The sequence below is a fragment of the Oncorhynchus tshawytscha genome, linkage group LG20, assembly GCF_018296145.1.
Source record: "Oncorhynchus tshawytscha isolate Ot180627B linkage group LG20, Otsh_v2.0, whole genome shotgun sequence".
NCBI lineage: Eukaryota > Metazoa > Chordata > Actinopteri > Salmoniformes > Salmonidae > Oncorhynchus > Oncorhynchus tshawytscha.
In genome coordinates this window covers 16621320-16636682 of record NC_056448.1, presented here as the reverse complement: position 1 = coordinate 16636682, position 15363 = coordinate 16621320, and the positions used below count along the sequence as shown (strand labels likewise).

Sequence of the window (15363 nt, the reverse complement as noted above, 5' to 3'; positions counted from 1 at the left end):
GGATAACAGCTCATTGCCCTTACAACGCTGGGACAGCAGCATATGATCCAGCTCTTTGGTTTGCGACAAACTCCTACAAATTACATTAAGTGTCAAACAGATTGGATGAATCTACGTATCCGGTACTTGATGAAGTGTTAAAATGTGTATTAATACAAAAAGGAAAGACAGTTTACAACCAAGTAGTACTTGGTTGGGTATCAACTGATTCCTCATCAGAGTTGTCTGTGGAAATTGTTTGTGCCACAGCCCACTGAAAGAAGAAAAGCAATGGCATTACATGTCAAAATGTTTGATTCGATTAATACCATTTTTAGCATAACCAAAAGGCCTTTCCATTTGTGGTCAGCATACTTTGTTTACCCCAATTTGAGCTGATCTGGATGTCTCCCTCTGCCCCTCTCTTTCTGCTTCAGTACTGACTATCAGTCTCGAGGAGCCACGGTGGGATGCCAGCTAGGTGTTTGTACCTACAGATGGTGGAGTGGAGACGGGCTCTGGTACCATCACCACATCAGGAATGACCTGCTCCGCCTTGATGTCTTTCGATGGAGTCGGAGGAAGCTTGGGAAAATGCTGGAATGTCAGAGTGATCATGTTAACCACCACCAAACACCGTTCTGTCTGCTGTGAAGGTCTCGATTTTCATGCTATTTTCTGGGGGGGGAACAACTTTGTGTAATCGTCGTACAGCATGACAGGCATCTTGTCATTTGTGAAATGAATCTGGTGATACAGTTTTGCCAGATGTCACAAATGCTCTTCTCATATGAGCTCTTGACACGAAGCCCAGAACCAAGGTAAGCAGGTGTTCAACTACAGCTTGTTACAGAGTGAAGAGCTTTGGTCTGATCTGTGCTTCAGGGTAGATCCTCCCTACAAATCTGCAGAATATGTATTTTGAGGAGAAACTCATAGTTAATACCAATATCTGGACTCACTAAAGCCACATCTTGAAGGACTAGTTTGTTTCCCCGGTGTACCAACAGTCTCTTATGGACAGAAGTTACAAATTCTAAAACCTGCCTTGGTTCAAGTTGGAGGTTGGCCATCGTTTTCAACACTGTGACTCGTTAAATTAAATCTACCTTGCTCACAACACAATCAATGAGCTGCCAGTCATGCAAGTCTATGGTTTTGTTTTTTGGGGTGTCATTGTAGATCTGAATGTGCAAGAGAGAGACATTGCACCTCACAGTGAGTGAGCCAGCAAGTCCTCTTCTTCTGTTGGAGTCCTATTCCTAGTAGCCTCCGATAAGAGGCTGAGGGTAGTGCTGACTGTTACATTGAGACTGCTGGGACCCTTAAACACATTCTTAACTTTAGCTGTGATCTCAGCAGTAATGGTGTTGAGCAGGTGTATGTCACCTGTGCTTAGTTTGTCAGTCAGGAGTTTAGTAGTGCCAAACAGGTGCTCTAGCTTCCATTTTTTGGACGATCTTCTCAGCTGTAGGTATAAAAAACTAGAGGTGCATTCAACAAGGCTTCCATTTGCAAACGCTCGCGGCTAACTATATTTGTTTTCAACAGAGTTTGTTGAATGTTCCATTTCTGTTAGTTATTGGAAAAACTGATATGGATGCGGCAAGAAGAGCAGCTGTGCTTTCTGCAGCTAGAGAAATTGTGGATACTTAAAAAAAAACATTAATGTGAACCTCCCAACTACAATTGAGGACATTGTAGGTAGGCTATTACATCTGTTACATCTTTCTGTAAAATGATGCAAGTAGATAATATAACTACTAGAGTGAATGTGGCTCATAGATTAGCCTGACTTGTTCCCCACACTGGCATCATGGTCATCGCTGGAGGAGGATATTTTGCCTCTACCTCCGCCTGATTCTTCATGTCAATCATCTTCAGGTGTTTGTTCACCTCCCAAACCTGGTCTCAGAACATTTTGTATTATTCTGCACATAAATCCGAGACACTCCATTTAGTATGATATTCTACGTATTGTATGGTATGTACTCATTTGTGGATGTCCATCACTTATTTCATATGATATGTTACAAATTACAATTCGTATTATATATTATGAATTTGCAAAAGGTACAATATGTTACGAATTTGTGAAAGATGCTATATGGTACGAATTTGCAAAACGTATGATGTGTTACGAATTCTGGCGAGGTGACTAATGTTAGGTAGTTGGCTAACGTTAGCTAGGCTAGGGTTTAGGGTTAGGATTAGGGTGATGAGATTCTAATTCTTAACCTTTAGGTTGCTAGCCATTCACCTTACAGTAATTAACCATGACAGTTTGCCAAAAGGCACCTAAAGGATTCTGACCATGAGAAACAAGATTCTCTGGTCTGGTGAAACTAAGATTGAATTCTTTGGCCTGAATGCCAAGCGTAACGTCTGGAGGAAACCTGGCACCATCCCTACGGTGAAGCATGGTGGTGGCAGAATCATGCTGTGGGGATGTTTTTCAACGGCACTGACTGGGAGACTAGTCAGGATCGAGGCAAAGATGAACGGAGAAAAGTACAACGAGAGCTTTGATGAAAAGCGCTCTGGAGCAGGTTAGGACCTCAGACTGGGACGAATGTTCACCTTCCAACAGGACAACGACCCTAAGTACACAGCTAAGACAACACAGGAGTGGCTTTGGGACACATCTCTGTATGTCCTTGAGTGGCCCTGCCAGAGCCTGGACTGGAGCCCGATCGAACATCTCTGGAGAGACCTGAAAATAGCTGTGCAGCGACGCTCCCCATCCAACCTGACAGAGCTTGAGAGGATCTGCACAGAAGAATGGGAGAAACGTCATACCCAAGAAGACTCACGGCTGTAATTGCTGCCAAAGTTGCTTCAACAAAGTACTGAGTAAAGGGTCTGAACACTTATGTAATATTTAAAGTTTGGGATTTTTAATACATTTGCAAAAAATGTCTAAACCTGTTTTTGCTTTGTCATTATGGGGTATTGTGTGCAGATTGATGAGGGAACAATAACTATTTAATCCATTTTAGAATAAGGCTCTAATGTAACTAAATGTGGAAAAAGTCAAGTGATCCGAATGAACTGTATTTACTGCTTTGAGTGATGAACACACGGCTTTCTTTCTGCATAGGTGTATTACAGTCAATTGAGCCAAATATAGACTGAACAAAAATATAAACGCAACATGCAACCATTTCAAATATTTTACTGAGTTAAAGTATAAGGAAATCAGACAATTTAAATAAATTCATTAGGCCCTAATCTATGGATTTTACATGACTGGGAATAAAAACATATGTATCTGTTGGTCACAGATACCAACAAAAGAAAAAGTAGGGGTGTGGATCAGAAAACCATTCAGTATCTGCTGTGATCACCATTTGCTTCATGCAGCACGACACATCTCCTTCGAATAGAGTTGATCAGGCCTGTGGAATGTTGTCCCACTCCTCTTGAATGGCTGTGTGAAATTGCTGGATATTGGCGGGAACTGGAACATGCTGTCTTACACGTCGATCCAGAGCATCCAAAACATGCTCAATGGGAAAAAGTGTCTGGTGAGTATGCAGGCCATTGAAGAACTGGGACATTTTCAGCTTCCAGGAATTATGTACAGATCCTTGCGACATGGAGCTGTGCATTATCATGCTGAAACAAAAGGTGATGGCGGGTCGGATGAATGGCACGAAAATGGGCCTGAGGATCTCGCCACGATGTCTCTGTGCATTCAAGTTGCCATCAATTGTTTTCATTGTACATAGCTTATGCCAGCCCATACTATAGCCCCACCGCCACCATGGGGCACTCTGTTCACTACGTTGACATCAGCAAACTGCTCGCCCACATGACGCTATCTGCCATCTGCCCAGTACAGTTGAAACTGGGATTCATCCGTGAAGAGCTCACTTCTCCAGCGTGCCAGTGGCCATCGAAGGTGAGCATTTGACCATGGAAGTCAGTTACGACACCAAACTGCAGTCAAGACCCTGTTGAGGACGATGAGCACTCAGATGAGCTTACCTTATCAGTCGCGCAAACCCACAGTTTCATCAGCTGTCCAGGTGGCTGGTCTCAGACGATCCCGCAGGTGTAGAAGCCGGATGTGGAGGTGTTGGTCTGCATTTGTGTGGCCGTTTGGACGTACTGCCAAATTTTCTAAAATGATGTTGGCTTATGGTAGAGAAATTAACATCCTGTTAACAGCTCTGGTGGACATTCCTGCACTCAGCAAGCCAGTTGCACGCTCCCTCAAAACTTGAGACATCTGTGGCATGTTGAGTGACAAAACTGCACAAAACTTTTAGAGTGGCCTATTATTGTCCCCAGCACAAGGTGCACCTGTGTAATGATCATGCATTTTAATCTGCTTCTTGATATGCCACACCTAACTGCCACACCTAAAGTTTGTGTTCAACATTTGAGCAAAATATGCTTTTTCTCTGAAAGGAACATTTCTGGGAACTTTAATATCAGCTCATGAAACATGGGACCAACACTTTACATTTACATCATATTTTATATTTGGTACAGCTATCCATCTGGATTTCCATGTCTGTTTCTATTAGTTGTTTTTGAATCGCTCAACAAGGAAGATGTGTAGTAATTTACTTTTGTATAAAGTAACATTTTATTAGATTTCTATTGAAATATTCCTTCTAGTGCTAGGCAAACACGTTATAGCCCCCTTTTATGGGACAATTCTGGTGTTGAGAGCCATTCAGAAAAACAGAATTCCAACTGTATGATCTTACATGCATTTAAACTTCACCTACCTACAGCAAGCACAATATTTCCAGGATATATCAGATCAGTAATTCAACTATATTAATTAATGTGAAGTGTTAATCATTCTCATCCTCAGTTGCAATGCAGTCACTGTCAGTACATTGCATGGGATATGCATGGGATAAATCAAGTGTGTAGTGGATTTTTTTTTATTCTTCAAGATGTCAATTCAGGTATTAATTGTCGCTTGTTCTAAGGAGTTTACGGTATTTCCAAAATACTGGCTCTTGTATTCCAGTACTTTCGACATATCCAATACTGAGCTCACTACCGGTCTCTTTTCGGCTTCGCTGTGACTAGCATGGCTGACACTGGTCTTGTAGAAACGCTTCTTCGGCGGGTGGAAAAGGTGGACGGTGGTCTCGACAGTCAGGATGTTGCGACCAGTCTCGGGGTGGACCACCAAGCTATCGTCGGTGCTGTGAAGAGCCTACTGGCACTTGGTGATGTGAGTTTACCTGCCCGTTTTGAAGCGGAAGTCAAGTGACCGTCCACTTTTTTCATTCGGCAGAGACTTTAAGGTTAACAGTTGACGCTTAAACCGCCTAGCAAAAACCTAAAACTGACCATTACCTTAACACTAACCTAATTTGAATAAATTCTGAAATTAAATATCGTTTTGGGCGTCAAGCTTGTACTTATAGCATTTTCTGTTCATCCTATGATGATTGGCGATTGGATAGGAAACTGATGCAATAGGGACGTAAACGGGATCGTGTTAGCCATGAATAAATGCAGTGGTGACTGTTCAACTGCACTGCTAGTCAGCAAACTTGACTAAAAACAAAAACTGTTAGACATTTTCAATATTTGGTTTTATATAATCGTCATTAAGGCAATCTACCAACGTCTGAAACACCTAGCTGGCTACTACTTGTATAGGATGGTAATTAATGGAAGCTTCTCTAATATCAAACATGTAAAGTGTGGTGTACCGCAGGGCAGCTCTCTAGGCCCGCTACTCTTTTCTATTTTTACCAATGACTTGTCACTGGCATTAAACAAAGCATGTGTGTCCATGTATGCTGATGATTCAACTATATACACATCAGCAACCACAGCTAATGAAGTCACAGAAACCCTTAACAAAGAGTTGCAGTCTGTTTTGGTGTGGGTGGCCAGTAATAAACTGGTCCTGAACATCTCTAAAACTAAGAGCATTGTATTTGGTACGAATTATTTTTGAAGTGCTAGACCGCAGCTGAATCTGGTAATGAATGGTGTGGCTGTTGAACAAGTTGAGGAGACTAAATTACTTGCCGTTACCTTAGATTGTAAACATTCATGGTCAAAACATATAGATTCAATGGTTGTAAAGATGGGGAGAGGTCTAGACGTAATAAAGAGATGCTCTGCTTTTCTGACACCACACTCCAAAAAGAAAGTTCTGCAGGCTCTAGTTTTGTCTAATCTTGATTATTGTCCAGTCGTGTGGTCCAGTGCTGCAGGAAAAGCCAAGTTAAGCTGCAGTTGGCCCAGAACAGAGTGGCACGTTTTGCTCTTAAATGTAATTGGAGGGCTGATAAAAATACTATGTATACCAGTCTCTCTTGGCTAAGAGTTGAGGAGAGATTGACGGCATCACATGTTTTTATTAAAAACATTAATGTGTTGAAAATCCCAAATTGTTTGCGTAGTCAACTTACACGCAGCTCTGACACACACACTTATCCCACCAGACATGCCACCAGGGGTCATTTCACAGTCCCCAAATCCAGAACAAATTCAATAAAGTGTACAGTATTATATAGAGCCCTTATTGCATGGAACTTCCTTCCATCTCATATTGCTCAAATAAACAGCAAACCTGGTTTCAAAAAACAGATAAAGCAACACCTCGTGGCACAACGCCTCTCCCCTATTTTACCTAGATAGTTTGTGTGTATGCATTGATATGGAGGCTACATGTGCCTTTAATTTTTTTTCATGTGGTTCTGTTCTTGTCTATTGATCTGTATTATGTCATTATGTTTTGTGTGGACCCCAGGAAGAGTAGCTGCTGCTTTTGCAACAGCTAATGGAGATCTTAATGAAATACCAAAATGTCAACATTGAGAAATTAGACTGAGTCAATAAATTGTGAGCTGTTTTTGTCACTGGATCTAAAAATGAATCCATGGTAAATGTATAATGTGCAGTGATAGTTAATTCATGATGTGTACACCAAACAGACCTTGAGAAGATGACAAATGTGTGGTCCTCTGCCTCAAGGCTCCATTATGATTCTGATCATGGTTGTTTGTTTTCCTGCGCAGGTGATCTCAGCTGACCAGCGCTCCTCGAAGCACTGGGAGCTGACTGGGGAAGGCTGTGAGATAGCCGAACAGGGCAGCCATGAGGCCCGAGTCGTCAGCTCCATCCCAGAGGAAGGGATGCCTCAGAGCCAGCTCATGGTGAGAGGACCTGCAGGGTGCCTGGACAAATAATATGTACCATGATGTTATGTTTATTTGGAGGAAAAAAATCTGGCTGAAAAATAAAGAATTGAATGAAAGTTTATCTTTACATTGTGATTTTATATGCTTTCCACTTGGAGCATTGGGGCAGTGTTTACAGATAGTTTTGTCTCTCTTTCTGTGTAGAAACTAGCCTTTGGGAAGGTGGGTTTCAGCAAGGCCATGTCCAACAAGTGGATCCGTCTGGACAAGGGCCACGAGGGCGGACCCAGGATCTTCAAGACTGTGAGTTTATCTTCACATCTGACTTGGTGTGCTTTGTGATTGAGTGTGAGTGTTGCTTTTCTAATGGAGAAATTAAGTATGACACACATAAACATAAATTTCACGTGTGTGTCCAGGTGGAGCACTTAGAAGACTTGGTGAGGGACAAGTTGCTCCTGGTACAGAAAGGCCAGGCGTCTCAACTGGAGGAGAAGGAGAAGAATGAGCTGAAGAAACGCAAACTGCTCTCTGAAGTGTAAGAATCAGACCGGTTGATAATATTTGACTACTGTGAAAACGTCTGTGAAATGTTAAGTATATTCCTAATTGATATCTACCAGTAGATGGCAATAGATGCCATTCAGCAGTACAACACAGTGTTCACTCATCTGGCATCCGGCATGTTCAGGATGCCCCAGTCACAACTAGCCTCAGCATAGTCTCATGCTGATGATGTTCTCTGACTTGTTGACCCCTAAGTCTTTAGTTGAATAACAGCTGAGAAATGATATTAAATACATCAATAAGGTTTAGATTTAGAATATAAATTGTCTTATATCATAGTTACATCCTATGTGAGTCAATGTTGTCGTCTTGTCTAAGTCGAGATGTCTAGTTCACCCAATGATATGAATACACTGAGCAACAAATTGTTAATTGTATACTTCCTATTTGCTAAATAGTGTCCCAGGCCCTCACCACCACCACCACCACCACCACATGTTCCCAATCTCCAATGTTCCCCAAGATAAGACCTCTTGTGGCCTTTGTGACTCATGTGATATACCACTTTCAAATGACCACATTTATGCAGTTTGAATGAGAATGATTGTATTTATTTCTGTGAATTTTAGGACGGTCAAGTCCTATTGGATCACAAAGGGCAGCTGTTTCAGCACCACCATCACTAAGCAGGAGACAGAGCTCACCCCAGAGATGATCGCTAGGTGAGTCCTGCTCTGCTTTTCCTGTCAACTTTGTCATGGTCGCTCTATGATTGCTAAGATGGACGAGGAATTCCTCATTCTGTATCTCGAACCTGCATGCTGCTGCTGAGGACCCTGTCCTAAGGCAAATGTATATTAGCCTGAAGTTGTTCATTCTCTCACAGTGATGTCATTTCTATTCATATCACTGCATGTTGTAGTCAAATTGGCAGTGTTTTCATTAGGTACCGTGCATGATCCAATTAGTTTTTATTTTTACCTGGAAACTGCTGTCTCTCTCAAAATGCAGGTGATCTCTTGACCAAGCCTGGTTTTCATGTGATTGTCTGAAACAATTTGTTAGTTCTCGTACCCCAAAACAGATGAATGAAAATGCACCTGGTCTGCAATATCACGAGGGGATTTGGCACAGAACTGTATTCAGGTGTCCCAAAAATGAAATGAGTGTTTTTGTACATTTACCTCCACGTTTTATCTGCACACAGACTTTGCTTGTGTTTGGCCATATACACTCATTAATTTGATGTTCTCTAGAACATATTATATGTTCTCCTCCAAATTGACCTATGTCTGGTCTGTGACAGTGGGAGCTGGAAGGAGAAGAAGTTCAAGCCTTATAACTTTGAGGCCTTGGGTGTGGCCCCAGACTGTGGCCACCTGCATCCGCTCATGAAGGTCCGCACGCAGTTCAGACAGATCTTCCTGGAGATGGGGTCAGTCGCCTATCCTCTATTCTGCCCTTGCAGGACACCATCAGTATACCCTATATAACTAATGTACGGTAAGACTAAGGTTTAAGACCTGTGTGTACTCACTCCTCCTGTCTCCTTCAGCTTCACTGAGATGCCCACCAACAACTTCATTGAGAGCTCCTTCTGGAACTTTGACTCCCTGTTTCAGCCCCAGCAGCACCCAGCCAGGGACCAACACGACACCTTCTTCCTGTCTGGTGAGCAACTGGGTGTCTCTGTGTGTCTGGACTTGATGCCCAGATAGGATAAAATGGTGCATTATTGATGATGCACTGAAAGGGAAATCTGATTTCCCTAGCTAAAACAGACTCTAGATTTCTATTAGATATAATTAATCTGTTTTCATCATGTACCATCAGTATTATTTCCATTTAACTTACCGGTAACTGTGGCCCCTCCTATTATTATATGTCTCAGACCCAGCTCAGGCCCATGAGTTTCCCCAGGACTACCTGGAGAGAGTGAGGAAGGTCCATTCAGAGGGAGGCTTTGGATCACAGGGGTGAGAGCTAATCTTCCACACACGTGCATACACATGGATTTACACACACACACATTTTATTTAATTTATTTTTATAAAAAATATAAAAAATCTCCCCAATTTCGTGTTATCCAATTGGTAGTCACAGTCTTGTCCCATTGCTGCAACTCCCATACGGACTCATTCTTGACACAATGCCCACTTAACCCGGAAGCCAGCCGCACCAATGTGTCGGGAGGAAACACAGAGGAAACAGCGCCCGGCCCGCCACAGGAGTCGCTGGTACGCGATGGGACAAGAACATCCCTGCCGGCCAAACCCTCCCCTAACCCGGACAAAGCTCGGCCAATTGTGTGCCGCCCCATGTGTCACTCGGTCGCGGCCGGCTGCGACTGCGCCTGGACTCGAACCAGGATCTCTAGTGGCACAGCACAGCCTTAGACCACTGTGCCACTCAGGAGGCCCAACATGTTCTACTTTTAACGCTGTGTGTGTTTGACAGGTACAAGTATGACTGGAAGATTGAGGAGGCTCAGAAGAACATCCTCCGTACTCACACCACAGCAGTCAGCGCTCGCATGCTGTACAAACTCGCTCAGCAGGTAACCCACTATCTACGTTTGTTCATGCTGTCTTAGTATTTACTAAAATGAATTAGAAAGTAATTGCATGAGGGTGATGTTACATTCTAACTGTGCAGTAATTGAGCAACTTTCCTCTGTAACCATTTCAAATGTACCTTTCTTTCTACCAGGAAAAGTTCACCCCTGTCAAGTACTTTTCCATCGACAGAGTATTCCGTAATGAAACTCTGGATGCCACCCACTTGGCAGAGTTTCACCAGATTGAGGGAGTGGTGGCTGACTATGGCCTTACCCTGGGTGACCTCATGGGCATCCTTCATCAGTTTTTCAATAAACTAGGTGAGGGCTCTACCAGTCAGGGTTGGGGTCAATTCTACTCATTCAATTCTCTCCCAGGAAATGTAATTCAATTCAAATTCGAGGTCGGCCTTTGAATTCAGAGATAATTCAATTCCTCTCAATTCCAATGTTAGGTAAATTCCAAGAATTCAAGTCAAAATTCAATATTATCCCCAAAATTCAACAAATTCCAATTAGAAATTAAATTTCTTCAGGCTTTCAGGCTGATCATGTCACTGTTCAGACAGCCTAGCTATACTGGAAATATCTGAATACAGGTTGAAATTATTAAAACCAAATCCTATAGTAAATGTTTTTATACTATATGCATTAATTCCATTAACTAGGAAATGTTAAAAAAAATTCAATTCCAAAGATTAAATGTAAAAAAAAACAATAGAATGTAATTCAACATACATTCAAAAAAACAAAAAACATACAAAAAATAAATAAATATTCAGACCCTTTGCTATAAGAACCAAAATTGAGTTCATGTGCATCCTGTTTACATTGATCATCCTAGACAATTCAAGAATTGAATGGAATTTAAATTATATAAGAATTGACCCCACCCTGCTCCCAGTACCTCATTTTTTAAAATGTTGTATTTATTTTTTAACAGTTGTCCGTACTGAAGTGGCCTCTAATGCATCTTAATGCCTGTAGTACAACATGAGCTTGTTTCTCTGTCAGATGTAGTATTTCTGAGAAAGTAAATATATTTATAATTTTCTCCAGGAATCACCAAATTACGCTTTAAACCGGCCTACAATCCATACACCGAGCCGAGCATGGAAGTGTTCAGCTATCATGAAGGTACAGTTCTTTTGAAGATCCTCAAACCCTGGCATGTCTCATGTTTGTGTGAAATGTGTGTTTTGGCCTTGTCTCACTCAAACCCAAAAGCCCATAGACGACGCAATCCTATCCACACTGAGTACATCTTCTTTTTTTCTTTCTTTTTTTTTCTCCACAATTTCGTTACTGTCTTGTCTCATCACTACAAGGTGAAGGTCGAGAGCCATGCATCCTCCGAAACACAACCCAACCAAGCCGCACTGCTTTTAACACAGCACGCATCCAAACCTGGAAGCCAGCCGCACCAATGTGTCGGAGGAAACACTGTACACCTAGCGACCTGGTCAGGGTGCATTGCGCCCGGCCCGCCATAGGAGTCGCTAGTGCGCGATGAGACAAGGATATCCCTACCGGCCAATCCCTCCCTAACCCGGACGACGCTGAGCCAATTGTGCGCCTCCCGGTCGCGGCCCGGCTGCGACAGAGCCTTGGCTCGAACCCAGAGTCTCTGGTGGCACAGCTAGCACTGCGATGCAGTACCTTAGACAACTGTGCCACCCGGGACGCACACACTGAATCCATCTTAATTTGTCCATTCCTGCTCACTCCAGGGCTGAAGAAGTGGGTGGAGGTGGGAAACTCTGGGATGTTCAGGCCAGAGATGCTGCTGCCTATGGGGCTCCCTGAGGGGGTGACGGTCATCGCCTGGGGGCTGTCTTTGGAGAGGTGAGTCAATGACAAAGAAACACATCCTCAACTAGAACTGATCCTGGTGATGTAATGGAATTGACTGACTGACATTTGTTAATACAAGACCTACAATACACAACCCCTTCTGCCTGGCCTACCCCACTTCAACACTCTCTGACCCCTGTCTCTAGGGCCGGGAATTGCCAGGGATCTCAAGATACGATATCACCATACTTAGGTGCCGATACGATATGTGGTCTAAAACATAAGAAAGACCTGCTCTTTCCATGACATAGACAAACCATGTAAATTCAGGTGAAAGCTATGATCCCTTATTGATGTCACCTGTTAAATCCACTTCAAGGAGACAGGTTAAAGGATTTTTAAGCCTCGAGACAATTGCGACATGGATTGTGTATGTGTGCCATTCAGAGTGTGAATGGGCAAGACAAAAGATTTTAGTGCCTTAAACGGGGTGTGGTAGTAGGTGCCAGGGCACCAGTTTTGAGTCTGTCAAGAACAGCAACGCTGCAGGGTTTTTCATGGCCAACAGTTTCCTGTGTGCATCAAGAATGGTCCACCACCCAAAGGATATCCAGCCAACTTGACACAACTGTGGAAAGCATTGAAGTCAACATGGGCCAGCATCCCTGTGGAACGCTTTCGACACCTTGTAGAATTGAGGCTGTTCTGATGGCAAAAGATGGGGTGCAACTCAATATTAGGAAGGTGTTCTTAATGTTTGTTATACTCAGTGTATGTCTGCTGCAGAGAGACAAGCGAGAGCATGAGAAAACACGTTTTGATCAGTCAGGGAACGAAGTGCTGAAAAAATGTTTGATCGCTATTTAAAAAGATGGAGGACAAGCTATAGGCAGGTACAGCCGACTAGTGCTAGCTAACGCTACCGAGAGTAGCAAAACCATTTATTTATTATTAATTACAAATCAACTTGGATATCGATATAATACCATCCAAAAATAACTATCTATTCGCGCCCCCATCATTACCCGTCTCTCCACTGCTCCACTCTTGGGCCAGCTATCTCACTGGAATTGACCCGCATCAGCTTCATATCCCTTACCCCGACCTTAACTCTCTCATAACCAGATGCACAGGGTCAACTGTTAGTGTACTTGAATGGGACATGGGATTTCAATAGTAAAATGTTTCCATAATGTGAAAATATACAATGTTATGCCTGTAATCCCAGTGTGATTTCCCATAGAGGGGTTAAAGGTGGACAGTAGTGTGGTCATGTCCCCCCCAGATGTGCAGCCATGCTTCCAGCACACAACACCAGTCTGTTGGCCCACATGTCGACATGTTTACTTCTGGATTGTTATATCTGAGAAATTAGCATAAAACACCATATCGCCTAATGAGCCTAGAATAATGGTTTCCTCAGATGAACGTCAGAACTGACCATTTAGATATATTTGTGCTCTACTGCGGGTGCTTGAACCCTGGTGACACTGAGGAATTGTATCTATGAAGAAATCACTGCTAATGGCTATAGTCAGTGAGCTGGGAAGGACCATATCATCTACTCTGTGTAATCGCTCTCCTCCATCCCCTCTGTCCATATAGACCTTTGTCTCTATCCCTGTTTGTCCCCTCTTTCTCTTTGCTGTCTTCCACCTCTCCTTATAATGTACTATGTCATCTTCCTGACACTCTTTCCTCTGCCCTTCTCTGTCTCCTTCAGGCCCACCATGATCAAGTATGGCATCAACAACATTCGTGAGCTGGTGGGACACAAGGTCAACCTGCAGATGGTCTACGACAGCCCTGTGTGTCGACTGGACTCTTAGATTCTGTTCAGGCTTCCTCTTGGACAGGCTCACATTACCATACACATCCCACCCAAGGCCCGTGTCGTCAGGACCCCTTTGCCCACTAGCAACCATATGAACACTGAACAATCCCAAAAACCCTTAATCTACCTTGGCCAGAGACAGATCTGTCTGTTTGAGAGGGAGGGAAAGAGGACTTACTTTTCTCCTTATAGCTTGTCTGTGGTTCTAGCTGGATTATTGCTGTTGTTTAGCCACGCGATACACAGATTATACTTTAAACCTAATTTATGAAACAATTATAACTCATCTTTGGTCCTAACCAGCAGCTATGCATGTGCTGAGGGGTAGGTAGTGCTATTATTGTTTTCTCTGCTGATGTGTGCACTACATCAGAGCATAAGGAACTTCACCAGTGAGTCTGTTTTTTAATTTAAACGTTAGGTAGCCGCTGTGCAGTTTTCTATGTAATGAAATGCTTGTACAGTAAAGATGCTAACTTGAAGCCCTTTAGCCTTCCATACAAAACCAACCAACTCTGTGCTGTGTCCACTCAGTTCATGAGACAAATTAGAAATGGTCAAATAAAGATGTTTGAAAGTAGCACGATTTACGCCGTCAGTCTAATGTAATCCCCATTGGTAATGCTGAGTTTTTGTTATTCTACTCTGGCTGTGCCAGGTCTGGCTTTAAACCGGTCAGAAGAACATTCTTGTTTTCATCAATCTTGTTGTGGCAGGTGCGTAACGTGGATTGGCGTGTTGAGTGATGTGTGCCAAGGTTTAACCCAGAGGATTTAGGAGTTATTTGTGTCATTCCAGTGAAGGTGGGATTACGAATCGCCTTTATCGCCTCTAAGTCTCATGTCATCGTACACAGGGTAGACTTTTAGCTCTGTGTGCTCACAGGAGATAATTGGGTTAACACATTAGAGCACTTTGGTTGTAAGTGTAACCTAAAATAATTTGCTATGATACTAAATAAAGAGTCAAGTCTTCCTGTTAGTTTGTTTTGGGCAACGGCACGTTGGATATGTTTTTTGCTGGTGGCCTAGTTCATCCCCAATCCCTGCAAGATTCGTAATAAATTTGCTGTTGTGAAGAGATGTTATACACTCTACTGTTATGTATTATGTAAATCTTCCGTAGTCTGAATTAGAGACTGTATGTTGTAATGCAAATCAGTATCCTTCTGAGGAGCAATATTGAAGTTGTACTTCAGCCATGCGTAATCACTTCACTGGAATTGCTTCTCCTGAATGAACCTGGCACAGCGACGTCGTGGTACATGCAAGTCTGCCTGAGCATCCTGTGCTGTCTTTCGACGCCTACATGGAGCTGAATTTCTGAATTCGGGAGTCTTTAAAAAACCTTGCATGCTATTGAAGCTAACTTGTGGGCCCAGAATAGATGCTGTTGAAAGTTTGTGACAAAGAGAATGATGTTGCGATGTTGCGTGCTCTGCCAAGACTGGGAAATCCTGTGTCTGCTGCAATAATGGACAGACAGGATTAAAGGTTGTTTACTTAATCAAATGCAGGAACTCCTTAAGTCTTTCTGTTCAGCTAATCCTTCAACGTCTG

General features: G+C 42.9%; 2 protein-coding genes across 6 annotated transcripts in view; both read left to right on the top strand.

The window, feature by feature from the left end:
- LOC112219368 (guanine nucleotide exchange factor VAV2) overlaps positions 1-15363 on the top strand; it is a 1336992-nt gene that overhangs the window by 978350 nt on the left and 343279 nt on the right. The window lies entirely within an intron of this gene.
- Positions 4992-14390, top strand: LOC112226290 (phenylalanine--tRNA ligase alpha subunit). The gene is made up of 13 exons (XM_024390671.2): positions 4992-5182; positions 6990-7127; positions 7317-7415; positions 7532-7650; positions 8249-8341; positions 8926-9054; positions 9175-9290; positions 9511-9595; positions 10077-10176; positions 10329-10497; positions 11236-11313; positions 11907-12021; positions 13694-14390. The coding sequence occupies exons 1-13, from the start codon at positions 5036-5038 to the stop codon at positions 13797-13799; spliced, it is 1494 nt and encodes a 497-aa protein (XP_024246439.1). The 5' UTR covers positions 4992-5035; the 3' UTR covers positions 13800-14390.

What these genes read in the sequence shown, in the direction of transcription:
- LOC112226290 (XM_024390671.2), top strand. Translation starts at nt 5,036, where the DNA reads ATGGCTGACACTGGTCTTGTAGAAACGCTTCTTCGGCGGGTGGAAAAG. An exon ending in TGCCTCAGAGCCAGCTCATG is followed by an intron (nt 7,128 to 7,316) that starts GTGAGAGGACCT and finishes CTTTCTGTGTAG; the next exon opens with AAACTAGCCTTTGGGAAGGT. An exon ending in CGCAAACTGCTCTCTGAAGT is followed by an intron (nt 7,651 to 8,248) that starts GTAAGAATCAGA and finishes TGTGAATTTTAG; the next exon opens with GACGGTCAAGTCCTATTGGA.